Consider the following 14,279-nt stretch of genomic DNA (forward strand, 5'->3'; position numbering starts at 1 on the left):
TATTCGTCTGTTGTCACATTATCTTCAGACAATGCACCCTAAATGCTGTTGTTTGAAGTTAGATTTTTCTTTTCCCCTCTCCCGCTACTAGTTTAATTTAGCTAGGGTTAGATATATGACTTTCAAAGTTTCAAGTTTCAACACTCGGACAAAAATCAAAAATTAAACTCTTTCCCTCTCCATTCGACCAAAACACCCGAGCTCCCGCCTCTCTTTCTCAAAATCACATCTGCCCTCAGTCCTCAGCCCTAAGACCTTCTCTATCTCTCTCTCTCTCTCTCTTTCTCTCTCTCCGAGAACCTCTCTCTGCTGCCTGTTTGATCGTACTTTCAGCTCTCTCTCCAACCGCAGTGACCGCCAGTCGACCACCACCGCAGTGTTCGCCAGTCGACCACCACCGCTTCGATCTCTGCTGCTTCCATCCGCCCTCTGCTACTTCGATTCGCCCTCTGCTGCTTTGGGACTTTGATTCCCGGAGTTTCGAGCAATAGCCAGTTCATCTTTTTGGTGTGGTTTGATTCTTTGGCTTGGATCTGTTGATGTTGTTTTGATTGATTTGGTATTATACGCTTGGATTTATAATTTGGGGCTTGGTTTAATAATAAGTCCCGGGTTCAAATTTGGTTGATTGGTTTTGAATTTCCATCCAAAGAATTATGGGTGCTGCATATGAAGATACTTTAGGTTTATCTATCTGAGTTGTTTTGGGATTTGAATTTGGTTTTGTGGGTGATTGAGCCTTTTTCTTATTTTGACTCAATTTGTGCTTCTAATTTGAACAGTTCACTCTTTATAGTACAAAACAGAGCAACCCTTCAGTCCAAAAATTTAATGAACCCCAGAGATAGCTGTGTGTGCATGTAATTGTTTCAGGCTAACCAAAGGACTCACTCGCACTCACTCATATGGCTCCTCCTCCAGGGATTGTTGTCACCCTTTTGCTTATTCTTGCTCTGCACAGTTATGGGTTCGTTCTTTCTTTTGCTTCCACAAATGTGAGTCTACTCTTACTACTTTGATTATGTTGTCTCTTTTTGAATGGTCAGATTTACTATGATGGGTTTTTTTTAATTTTTAATTTTCATTGGTTTTTGGTGACTTGTAATGCCAGGTTTACATTGTCTATATGGGAGAAAGAAAGTATGGAAACCCCGAGCTGGCATCTGAGTCTCACCATGAGATTCTGTCATATGTATTGGCAAAATCAAGTTCAAGGCCTTTGATTTGGGAGGTCATCAGATTGCTCGCAGGGTCTGGAAGGATTACTACGCAAAGGTTAGCTATACTGTGCTTTATGTAAATGCCGATATTGCTGCTTTACATCAATGTGTCTTTTTAGAGTTGTTTTTTAATGCCTCCTGGATTCCTGTTTGTGATAATTATGTCTACTGTCCGATGTAATGGGAACGGGTTAGTTGGTTTCTTGTCAAACCAGCAAAGAGCAATTGTTGCCTTAGCAAGTGCAAGGTACTATCTATAAAATTTCATTGTAGTTATCCTATATGATGCATCTCAGACATGTCTGATTTCTGCAATTGTGTTCTCTTCGAATTCTTATGAGATTCTGGCATGATTAGAAATTGGTGGAACCTTGTTTGTTTTAGTACTGATGCATCTGTCTCTATGTGGAGTTTTACCTTGTTTTGATTTGCAATTATATGACGGGCAAACAAATTTTAAGTACCAAACGTCCTTACTTTTTATGATCACTATATCTTGGTCTTCTAAGTCCTGTTTGCAATCAGTAAAGGATTTTATTTAAAGGGTGATTTGTGGGATTGAATTCGAGTTTAAGTTTGGAAAGGTTGGTTTGAAATACACTTTTGTCTCAACTGTTCTAGTCAAATTTGAATCAAATGGTTCATTCTTGGATTTAATTCCAACACAGTTCCATTCCTTTTCATACAAGGATTTGAACAATCGATTTACGATATGTGTATAGACAGTGATTTACCAAGTTTGAGTTTAGATCGAATTCATATGGGTAAAAGTGTTCTTCTTTGGAATGTTGGTGTAGTTTATAATCATAAATTTCTGGAATGGTCGATCAGCAATATATTTGACGAGTCCTACTATTTGTTTGTTTCTTTTATGGTCTTTGGACATTACCATATAACTAGCCTTTTGAGTTATAATTTGCTGAAACTCTTGAAGGTGCTCACAAGAACTATATCTTTAGTTTGCAGCAAAGAACTTATATATATATATATATATATATATATATATATATATATGAATATATATAGCTGCTGCGTCATGTCTGGGTTTGCCTATCAAAATTCGGTGTTTAATAATACCCCTTTTACTAATTTTTCTAGCCAAATGGAATCAGCTCCTTATTTATAATTTTCATCAAAAAGCATTTTGAATACCTACATATTCATGTTCTGATGAACATAAGCATATATTTCTCATTGAGTTCCGACTATACCATATGGTTATATGTATATATATTCCCCTTTCAATGAATTTATTGTTTGATAAAGCTATAGCAAGGCTTTCTGGAAGTCTCTTAAGTGCATGTAAGAGACTACATATATTGATAAAAGTATACTGTTCGAGTATCATTCTTTTTGTCTTTCAGTTTGCAATGTCAAGTGGTTTCTCGATCACTTAAACAAAGTAGCAAATGTGTTTTCTTCTTGATTATATATATAACCTTGGTCTTTTGACAGCATATTGGAATTTGCTTTCGAATCATACCTTGCTGGGATTTTTTCTAAGCATGCCAGGAATTATTGCTATTGTTACTATTTTGTTCTCTTCTCACAAAGCATGTACAGCAGATTTGGTCCTTTGTATTTCTTATCCTCTTCTCATCGTTACTGGAATTTTCTCATTAAGTTTTCTATGTAGAAAGGAATCCTTAGATAAGAATGTTTAATAAACATCTCTTTAAAGTTTTGAAAGGAATCCCCACTCGTGAAGTCTCTTAAAGCAAAATTTCATTCTCATATTAGTCTCTTGTGTTTACATCATTGAAGATGCGTTCCAGTTAATAAATTTCAGCTGCTGCTGTAAATTCCAAGCTTTTTGTATTTTTACTGATTTGAGTAGTGTTTCCTTGTCAATTTATATTACTTTGGATCTCTGGTTTTCTTTCACAAGTGCAGCAGCAACTGTTGAGCTTTAACCTCAATTTGTAGTTATTTTTCTGATGCTAAAAAGTAATTAAAAGCATGCTTTCTGTCTTGCACTTTCTGGTGCATGCTGGGTTAGAAACTTAGTTATAAAAATTGTTTTGTCGTACCTACTGAGCTTGTGAAGCTCATTCCCTATACTCTTGTTGTTTTCAGGTAGTCCAGGAGTGGACATTTAAGTGATATTCTGGAGCTTTCTTGAGTGGAAGATTGCTTGGTTTTACTTTGTGTTGGTGCGTTGGTTGTGCTTTGTTTATTGATCAGTTACTTCATAAGTTCAACCGGACTTCTGTCTGATCCATTTTTCTTGTGTAGTATCAGATAAGCAAATAGTTGCCAAGGTGACATCTTACCTGTCAAAGTGCATCAAGGACTTCGAGAATGCTGCTGTGATAAATAAGGACAAGTTTTATGTTTTCCGGCTTTATGTATTTATAGGCACTTAGGGAATGTTAATTCCTATGTAAATGTTGAGATGAATATTGCTGATGGTATGAAATGATTTTTGGAATCAAGGATGTGTTGTTCAATTGTACAGAATGTATGTCTTCTCTTATATCTCAGACAATTCAAAAGCAACAGCAAACCATTGTCTAACAAAAGAACATGAAGAAAAAAGAAAGAAAAATCTGTTGTCTGAATCATCTATCTACAATACTTATTAAACATATTCAATTGTCTAACAAGATGTAACACAACAAAAAAATAATATGTTCTGTTGTCTGATGAAATGATACACAATGGCTTTAATAGTTTTGATGTTGTCTTGTTCAAAGTCAGTCAATAGTATTCAATTACTTTGCTGATCTACAAGCTTCCTTCAGACAACAGTTTTTTTACAAATCAATGTTCTCTAAATGTTCGTTACACGTCAACATTCTTCCAGGGTCTGTCAACTGAAATTACTTTGCACAAGAGTTAAGGTACCAATTGCTGTTGTTCTTCGTGGTATTCAGACAACAGACAGTTTAGTAGTCGCTGTTGTAGTAAACTTTATCAGACGACAGTTTTCTGGTATTGTCTGATTCATGTATCAGACGGCATTGAGATAGACAACAGCAGACTCTATACTCAGACGACAGTGAAAAACTGTCGTCTGATTGAAAAATTGGTGTAGTGGCTGCTACATATAGTAAAGCATGATTGAATGGGAAGGACGAGAGAAATCCAGGAATCGAAACCCTAGACCAAACCCTTACTCAGCCAGAGAGAAAGGGACGTAAGTTTTTTCGAGTTCAATTTTCCTCTCCATAAAAGTTTAATTTAATTTTCTTTATTTTTTAGTTGACTATTTTTTTATTTTTTATATTTGATGTCATTTCCACATCATGATGGAAATTAATCAAGACCGTTGAACTTAATTAGATCTAATAGCTAAAAAGAAGTATAAAAACTTGTGTAAAATAATGTGTCCCATGATCCGGACCCTATTATTAGGGTAAACTTGGTACATATATTTTCTTTTTTCTTTTTTTTTAGTCACATATATATTATTTCTTTTCTTGAAGTATTTGATATTATTTTATTTTCTATTCTGCTTTAAAAGACATAGTCCCATGAAAAGATCTTTTTTATTTAAGTAATTACGTCAATTTTTTTCTCTTTTTTCTCTCACTGTTTCTCCAAATTCAATAAGTCCCAGTCTCCCAGACTTCAGACAAAAAACTTGTGGTATTCTGTCCAATATGTCAACCAACGTTCTCCTTCTTGACCTCTTCACTCTTCAGGTAGAAGCTCATCCTCTATTCCTCTTGGTTATATGATCTTTTGCACATCTTCTTTTTTTAATTCATATATTTTTTGTTTTTAGTTCACAATTGTTTAATCAGTTAATTAAATCCATGAGTCCCATCGCACTATTGGCATATTGCTACTTTATCAATATACTATAATATTAGCTTTCTGACTTTGTTTGAAAGGCGTAGATGTGTTGCGGTGTTGGTATATTATATATACCTAATCATATATAATTAACCCCAGGGCAACTTCAAAGGCTTTGAATCAAAGCGGTGTATATTAGGTATATATACATATATAATTAACCCCAGGACATCTTCAAAGGCTTTGAATCAAAGCCGTGTATATTAGGTATATATACATATATAATTAACCCCAACGGCATCTTCAAAAGCGTGCGTTGAATCAAAGCCGCTTGCTTGCTTTCACCGAAAACTCTAAAAGATTCAACCTAGGTATATATATAAAAAAATTTATTGACCAAGTGATCAACATTTGACTGGGATCATTATTATTGGATTCTTTATCATTTTCTTAGATTGTATTTTTCTTTTTCAATTAAGGTTTGGGATTATAGATTTGCTTGTTTTTGCTGATCAATAATTACATATTTTGCTTCTATTCAAGAGCGTGGAATGCAATTTGAGTATGTATGTTCTTTTTGTCTTAGACTTTGTTTTCGAACTTCTACCAAATGTTATAATGTTAATTTCTTTTAATTAGTTAACTATTTGATTATTTGATATGTGTTTAATTTAAGATGTGGTTTGTAAAACTAAAAAAAAAATTGCAAGAATTAGTAAACTTTTATTAAAAAATTTTAGCCCACCCCATTCTGAAATCTTAGCTCCGCCAGATAGTGTGTCTAAAATTCTAAATGCACATTCAGGGGGGGTGTATTGTATATGGAATTAGTGGAACTTTTAAAGAAATATATGGAATTTAAAAGTCTGGGTGTATTCAATATAGACTTTTAACAGTCCATGAAAGTTTTGAGGTATTCAATTAGGATTTTTAAAGACTTCATGAATTCCACCAAAATCTATGGGTATTCAATTAGGACTTTTAAAAATGAATAAAAGTACAGAGGTATTCAAAATATCATTCATACTTATGGAATTAGAAAATCATGGATAATCATGGACTTTATAGTATTAATTTTCCAGCCTCCAGACCAAAGATTTCAAAAAAGTCTATCAAAGTTTCCTCTTCAACAAAAAAAAAATCTATCAAAGTTCTTCTCTCTACGCACGAAGAAGTTTGTCCTTCATCATCTCTCTTTCTCAATTTTTTTATCTTTTCTCTAATTTTTTATGATATCAACTTTTTTTTATACCCAACACGTTCATTGTAGTTGTTGAATGTGATTTTTTTTTTTTTTTCAATTGTGATACTTCGAACCCTAATAGTAATAAAAATTATTTATGAAACCCTAAAACTCAAATATTGTGGTCTAACCCTAAGACCTTGAACCATACTAAATTTTATCTTATTAATTAATTATTCTCATTAATTTGAATTTATATTATGGTTCAAAAAAAGGTTGAACAATTGAATTTCAATTGATTGATTATAGATCAAGACATTGACCAATATTGCTACAATATATGTTAATCGGCGAAAACAAAATTGATGAGAATAATTAACCATAAACATCAAGTGATCTATATTGTATATTTATTTTGTTGGGAGATTAGGAATGAGAACAAACTCGCTAAACAGACTAACAATCATTTATTTGAGTAAATTTCTATAGAAGATACTGGAGCATTGAAGAGCAGAAGAGACAACAAGTTATTATTTTGTTTTGTGTTTGGGCTGCATTTGTTTTATTTTTATTTTTATTTTTTGTTTTTTTATATATATTTTGTACATCCTAGGAAATCTGTAGAAGTCATTCATAATAAAGTATATAGATTTTCATAAATCAATAAAAATCTGTTGCTAAAATCAATGGTTTTAAGAAATCCATAATAGTCTATCAACTTTTTAAATAGTCTGTAGACTTTTCAAAAAGTCTGTCATTTAAAAAAAGTCTGCACAAATCCAAATACAATACACCCCCCTCAAAGTTGGCCTGAAAATTCATCGGACTCGACATCTAACCGAAGACAGATTATTCAAACCTTAGATGATATGGTCACGGCTTACATTCATTTCGTTTTTTCACAATTGTCACTGCTTACGTTCGTACAACAATTTTGAATTTTCTTTGGATAATGATCCATCTAGATGCATACCTCCAATAATAAGATGGCAGCTTACACATTTTTCTTAACTTTCACCCTACTAGCAGACTAGCTATTAGTTCTATAAAGTGCTATGGAAACGTCTGCCACTGCAAGCTTTTCTTTCTGCTCTACATCAATCATCAATGACTGCAGCTCCAAGTGAGTCCATACCCTCTGTATATGGGGCTTGGGTCTATTCAGAGTATGGAAAAACTGCAGATGTTCTGAAATTTGATCCAAGTGTGGCTGCTCCTGAAATTAAAGAGGACCAGGTGCTGATCAAGGTTGTCGCTGCTTCTCTTAACCCCATTGATTTCCTGAGAGCTCTTGGTTTCTTCAAGGACATAGAGGGTGACACTCCCTTACCTGTGAGTCACCCTAATCTTTCTTCTGTCATTTTCCAATGCTTATTAGTATTATTATTTGGGGGGGGGGGGGGGGGTGGTTTAAAATTTCATATTTTTAATCATTTAGGAAATTAAAGCAAAAGATGGTATCATTCTCTTTCTTGCAGGGTCTATGTAGTTGTCTATTTTCATAAAAGATCATATCTCATTGTTACCTATGAAAAAAAAGACATCAGAAAGTAGAAAGGAAATTACTTTAGGCATGTTATTGAACTTTTGTTAGCTTTTACTTTTCTCTAGTGTATCAAAAGAAGTTAATTTTGTTAGTATGCTTGTCAAATTTTTTCTCAATTTGGTTTGCAGATGATACATTTCATTAACTTTTTTTCTGTGGGAGCTTGTTTTTACCTTGAGATTTTTCTACTACATCAGAAGAAGTTACCTTTGTTTATTTGTTCATTTTCAATTTGGTTTGCAGACAGTTCCAGGGTATGATGTGGCTGGTGTGGTAGTGAAGGTAGGAAGCCAAGTGCAGAAGTTTAAGGTGGGGGATGAAGTGTATGCTTGTTTGAGTAATAGCATTGAGATTCCCCAATATCATGCTAAGAATAGCTATGGGGATCTCAAGAAAGCATTGGTGAAACCAAACAGGCTGGGGTCTTTGGCAGAGTACACTGCTGCAGGAGAAACCATGTTGGCTCTCAAACCCAAAAACCTGAGCTTTATTGAAGCTGCTAGCCTTCCCTTAGCTATTGAGACAGCGTATGGAGCGCTTGAAAGAGCGGAGCTTTCGGCTGGTAAATCCGTCCTTGTTTTGGGAGGCGCTGGGGGTGTTGGGACACATGTGATTCAGGTACATTGACTACATTCCAATTTCATGATGCTTGAACTTTGTTACAGTTTCAATGTCCAATACTAATTTTGGCTTCAGACAATAGTAATTGAGAATATATACTTTTATGAGAGACAGCTAGCTAAGCATGTATTCGGGGCTTCCAAAGTAGCAGCTACTGCAAGCACTAAAAAACTGGATTTGTTGAGAAGCTTGGGTGCTGATTTGGCTATCGATTACACCAAGGAGAACATTGAAGACCTGCCAGAGAAATTTGATGTAGTCTATGATGCAGTTGGTAAGATTCTTCTACTCCATTGTTGTTTGAATAAGCTCGCTTGCACCAAGTTAGTTTAGTTATCTGTTCTGTGCTGATATTTTGATAATTTGATTGTCAACAAATAGCTGATTAGAACAGTTCTAAGATGATAGAGGTGTAGATTTATCTTGTATTCATGCTGAAATAATCAAATGTACTAGTCAATGTGGTTATCACCTAATGATTTGCCCGGAATGAATGAATTGGACTATGGAGACTGATATGATATATTGTATTTGCAAAACAAAACAGGGCAGACTGACAAGGCAGTGAAGGCGGTGAAGGAAGGTGGGAAGGTAGTGACAATAGTAGGTCCAGTAACTCCTCCGGCGTTCAGATTTGTGGCCACCCCTACAGGGTCTATCTTGGAGAAACTGAAGCCTTACTTGGAGAGCGAGAAGGTGAAGCCAGTGCTTGATCCCACAGGTCCATATCCCTTTTCTAAAGTTGTTGAAGCACTTGGTTACCTTGAGACTTCAAAAGCTACAGGAAAGGTGGTTGTGTACCCCATCCCATGAGATTGAGACTTGCTGTGCCTATAATCTAGGATTCTATTAAAGATTTAGTCCATTTTTACTGTGTGTTACTTGGAGACTTGTAATACGGGGATATAAGAGATGCTTGTTATTGTTAGGGAGAATTCCACAAATGGTTACTCAACTACGACTCATTCGACATTTTGGTCACTAAAGTTTCAAATATATCACTTTGGTCACTCAACTATTACACTGTCAATCACTTAAGTGACCAATTTTTAATGAAAAAAATTAACAAAGTGACTTAAGTGATTGAAAATGTAATAGTTGAGTGACTAAAGTGATACATTTGAAACTTCAGTGACCAGAGTGTTGAATGAGTCATAATTGAGTGACCATTTGTGAAAATTTCCTGCTATATATGTACAACCAAAGCTTCTTTACTTTCTTTGCTGTTTGCTTTGTTCCTAGCCTACTCAACCTATAGTTATTGTTTTGTATTTGCTGCATGATACTTTCTAGGGGATTCTCAGTCGGAAATCAAATTTGACAAGTTTTTGGTAGACATGTTGGTACACTAAATGATTTAACATCAAATCTAAGGTGTCTAAATGCATTGTCAAAACTCAAAACACTCAAAATTGAAACATAGGAACACTTTGAAACTTAAACAAAAGTAAGCGAGGGTAAGGGTCTACCATGCAAGTGGGCCTAATATAGATATGTCGATGCAAGTGAGGCTAAACACATGAAAAAAATATGAATGATGTCTCAAACTCATTATAGTAATGAATCTCGGAAGTCGTAATTTATTCTTTTTTTTTATTGGGAAAAAAACTTCATTCAAAAACTCGTGGACAATACACCCGAAGGGCTAAAATGACCTCCTTTAAAATAATAAAGGAGAGTGTCACGCCCCTAACATTAACTAGACAACTCTTCTGTTACAATCTCATTGAGCCATGGAGGGCCAACTTCTTTCCAAAAGATAATATTTGTAGCATTCAACGCTTTCCGAGCAACAGAATGTGCTGCCCGATTGCAACTTCTAGGGATTTTCCTCCAAATAACTTCTTCAAAGGCTTGCTTGAGGAACTTAATTTCTTCAAAAACGGACCCTTCCATGCTGAGGTCCACTTCTTGATTTAGAATTGCTGAAATCACATTGGCTGCATCACTTTCAATCTCCAGCTTTTTAAAGCCAGACATTAGACAGAACTTCATGCCATATAACACAGCAACTTATTCTGTAATATATATGAGTTAATCTCGCTTAATTTTATATATTTATTTATTTACTGATCGAAAAAGGTTAACCAAATATTGTATTTCAGAAGTAATACCAAAACGACACACCCAAATATATAATAATTTATGTATTTATTAAACTATACTAATTAAACTATGTTATATATACTACGTAACAAGCAAGCAAGCAAGCAAGCAAGCAAGCAAGCATAGTTTAATACAAGCAAGCAACCAAGATATATATATATATATATATATATATATATATATATATATCTAATTAAACTATGTTATATATACTACGTAACAAGCAAGCAAGCAACCAAGATATATATACTATTATACTAATTAAATCATGTATTAAAAACAAGCAAGCAAGCATGCTCAGGTGCGGATATATATATATATAACTTTGCTCAAGCATGCATATATAACTTTGTTTCTCCACTGCGGACGTCCGCAATTTTTCTTAGGTACAGATTTTAGATTTTGACCCACTTTTCGATCATATTTTCATATCTTAACCTTTCAGTTTTTAGGTCCTAATGTATAGATCACCTCTGCAAAATTTCAGCCAAATTGGTGATCGTTAAGGCATCCAAAACTGTAAGTTACAACAATGTACACGGACGGTTCCAGTTTGGCAGATTCTGTTCGTTCGTGTAAATTGCAGTTTTTGATGCCTTAACGATCACCAATTTGGCTGAAATTTTTCAGAGGTGATCTATACATTAGGACCTAAAAACTGAACGGTTAAGATGTGAAAATATGATCTAAAAAATATGATCTAAAAGTGAGTCAAAACTGGAAATCCGTACATTTTTTCTTAGGTGCGGATATCCGCACCTAAGCAAAGTTATATATATATATATATATATATCTTGGTCAGTATAGGAAGAATATCACACATGGTCACTCAACTTTAACTCTGTTATTTACCTTAGTCACTCCGTTAATTTTTTTTCATTAAAATAACTTTATTTGCCAAAATGTTAATGATACTTTCGTCCAACCAATCGAGAAAAATTGAGAAGTCTGAATTGGAATGATTGGGAGAAGTGACTAAACTGAGACAAAATGCTCATTCGGTGACTAAAGTGAGTAACAGAGTAATAGTTGAGTGATCAAAATGATATATTTGAAAATTGAGTGACCCAAGTGTCGAATGAGTTATTGTTGAGTGACCATTTGTGGAATTCTCTTTTATATATATATATATATATATATATATATGGATTAATTGAAACTAATAATAAGAATATGAGAACAACAACAATAAAACAATGGCATTAGCAACAATCGATTAGAATATATGTGTACATGAATACATGTCTTATATAGTAATGTAATAGTCGCTAACCTTGTCTAGTGGTGGAGTGTGTAAGTCGCAAGGAGTTGATGTCTGAAATCACACACATAGATGTTTAAAACTCATTTAGTATCACCATCCCTAATTTAAAGTTAATAAAAGATCGTATATATAAAAATATACGTTCGGCTTCATGGCCTTTTCATTCTCAAACTAATCAGCTGAAACCTATATATAGAGACAAGGATGCCATCTAAATATTACTGAATATATGAAAGTGAGAGTACCATAGAGAAAGTGCACGTACGTGTCCATTTGTGTACACATGAAAATAACTAATATATGAGTTACCCTTCTAGTAACTATGATAGTGGCAAAGAAGAGGAAGAGCACACTCTGAAGATCATTTTGGTACTATATATGTCGCAGCTCAATTGTTAGAAATCAAACAAAAACAAATGATTATAACTGCAGCAAACAAAAATCGAATGTGGTATAAACAGTGTCGAAAATTAGGTATTTCCTTGCATAAGCACTACAAGTGGTTTTGTTTCTATAGTTATATAGATGCATGTGGATATCACATGGCGTGCACTGAACCCTATAGTCAAAATTAGCTTAAATGGACCTAATAAAAAGAAAAAGCATTTGCAAGCATTTCATAGTAATTAGTATAGGACCCAGAATTGAAAGGTATCAAAAGACAATGCTCGAATTGGTCAAAAAGAAAACTTGCATGTGTAAGTTCAGTTTTATTTAAGTAGAGCAAATGCCTAAGGGTTCATCCTCAATAGATTGAGAAAAGGAAAGAAGAAAAGCAAAAGGACTAAATTTTACTTACTACCCTGTACTGTTAGAGTTTCATCAGAAAAGCCTCTGTACTGTTATTTCTCACTCAACAGATCAATTCCATCAATACTCCGTCAAATTTTGATGTTAACTCGCTGATGTGGCAAGCAAACTTTTGGGTGAGTTAACACCAGAATTTGACAGAACAGATCAACCTACTAAGTGAGAATTGAGAATGAAGAGACTTTTCTGACAAATTAGAAGCCGAGGAACTTAACTGATGAAAGCCTAACAATACAGCATAGTTCAGAATTTAGTCCAAAAAAATAAATCACGTATCGTGAATCAATATCAAATTGTTTTTGGCTTTTGTTAATTAATCTGTAGAACAGCTTATAAAGAGAACATCATTTGAATTTTAATTAGGAAAGGTGAGAACCTGTTCTCCTTAATTGGCGTGCATGCAATCCACTCTATCTAATCATCAGATATATATATATATATATATATATATATATATATATCCAGCTTCCTTTCGAGAATTTAGTCATTCTTAGTTTCTTACAGAAACTCAGCCATCTCCGACAATCTTGTTTCCCACTGGATTCATTACCCTCATTATCGTTTTAGATTATCCAATAGACTACATATGTGTCATTATGCAATATATGTAGCCATGCGGCCCATGCATAGAGGTAAGTGACATCCCCACCTTGTGTAAATTTCATTTTCTAAATTACTTTCATATATATATAATAGAAATTATTTGTTCTACATTAATTTTCTTAAACTTGAAGTACCGAAATCAAAACTTGAATCGTTGGAGTTAACTTGTGGTATGCAATGGCTTGTCGAAACATACTAAATTTTGTTAACATCATGTTTTTTATCACACCATTTGTAGATTTAGAACGTGTTCTAATTTACGAAACAACGAGACCGTACCTCAAACGATTTTTTTATTTTTTATAAATTTTATTTTTTTCTGAGTTTGAAAAATTGTAGAGAAACTTTGCCATTGTGATGTTTGAGTAGTTCAAGAAGTGCTTAATTATAAGTCATTACTGTGGGTGAAAATTTTTTGGTCAGAAAATAAAAACATGCAATTTTCGCAAAAAATCGTGTGCTATAGTCAACAGTTATGGGTGAGAAATCATTGTCTTGAAGAAATTTTTTTTATTATTATTTTTGTGGGGAAAGAAAGCTTTGGGGTTTGGTTCAGGTGGAACATGAATTATAGTTAGTTTATAGTTTTAACTTTTATTTTTCTTTTTCACCTTGACAATAAATAAACAAATTTTTATTTAATATTATAAATTACTAATTAGAGCTTAGGTAAAAGTTAAAAAAAATTAGAGCCTTACAATTACACCAATGGCTATAATAATGTCATGTAACATGAAACATCTATATATCTGTTGCACTAAAAATTTTGATTTTTGAGACTACTTAACGACTTTCTTTCAGTATTTCTTATTTGTCTTTGCAAGAATATAATAACTTTGCCTTTATGTGTAAATTTCTAAGCAAATGTCATTGCTTGCTGTAACTCATTCACAAATACAAATTTTGATGATGATCAAAGGCACAAGTACATGTAGTACACATGCATGTGTATAATTTAGAACATTCTTATAAACTTGACCAGTTGGAATGAAATGATTTCTTTGGATCGACAGTTCGACATGTATAGGTTGGCTTTCCGATCCTTGACAAAATATGAGAGCAGAAGCATTTATAGTTTCATTTTCACATGGCAAACCATCCATTGAAAACTGATGATACCCATCCCCTTGATGTATTTATATATAGTTCATGCAGTTGGTCAGACTTTCTGAGACCAAGATCAAT

General features: G+C 33.7%; 2 protein-coding genes across 2 annotated transcripts; both read left to right on the forward strand.

Moving 5' to 3' along the window:
- Nucleotides 1–889: 889 nt before the first annotated feature.
- LOC121051626 (subtilisin-like protease SBT3.5) lies at nucleotides 890–3,562 on the forward strand. Its single transcript, XM_040514310.1, has 3 exons — nucleotides 890–995; nucleotides 1,112–1,275; nucleotides 3,462–3,562. Exons 1-3 carry the CDS (start codon nucleotides 906–908, stop codon nucleotides 3,463–3,465), a joined length of 258 nt encoding a protein of 85 aa, XP_040370244.1. The 5' UTR covers nucleotides 890–905; the 3' UTR covers nucleotides 3,466–3,562.
- Nucleotides 3,563–7,175: 3,613 nt separating this feature from the next.
- Nucleotides 7,176–9,570, forward strand: LOC112188200 (2-methylene-furan-3-one reductase). The gene is made up of 4 exons (XM_024327275.2): nucleotides 7,176–7,476; nucleotides 7,934–8,308; nucleotides 8,426–8,585; nucleotides 8,859–9,570. Exons 1-4 carry the CDS (start codon nucleotides 7,252–7,254, stop codon nucleotides 9,122–9,124), a joined length of 1,026 nt encoding a protein of 341 aa, XP_024183043.1. The 5' UTR covers nucleotides 7,176–7,251; the 3' UTR covers nucleotides 9,125–9,570.
- The last annotated feature ends 4,709 nt before the right edge of the window (nucleotides 9,571–14,279 follow it).

This window comes from Rosa chinensis, chromosome 2, assembly GCF_002994745.2.
Source record: "Rosa chinensis cultivar Old Blush chromosome 2, RchiOBHm-V2, whole genome shotgun sequence".
Lineage (NCBI taxonomy): Eukaryota > Viridiplantae > Streptophyta > Magnoliopsida > Rosales > Rosaceae > Rosa > Rosa chinensis.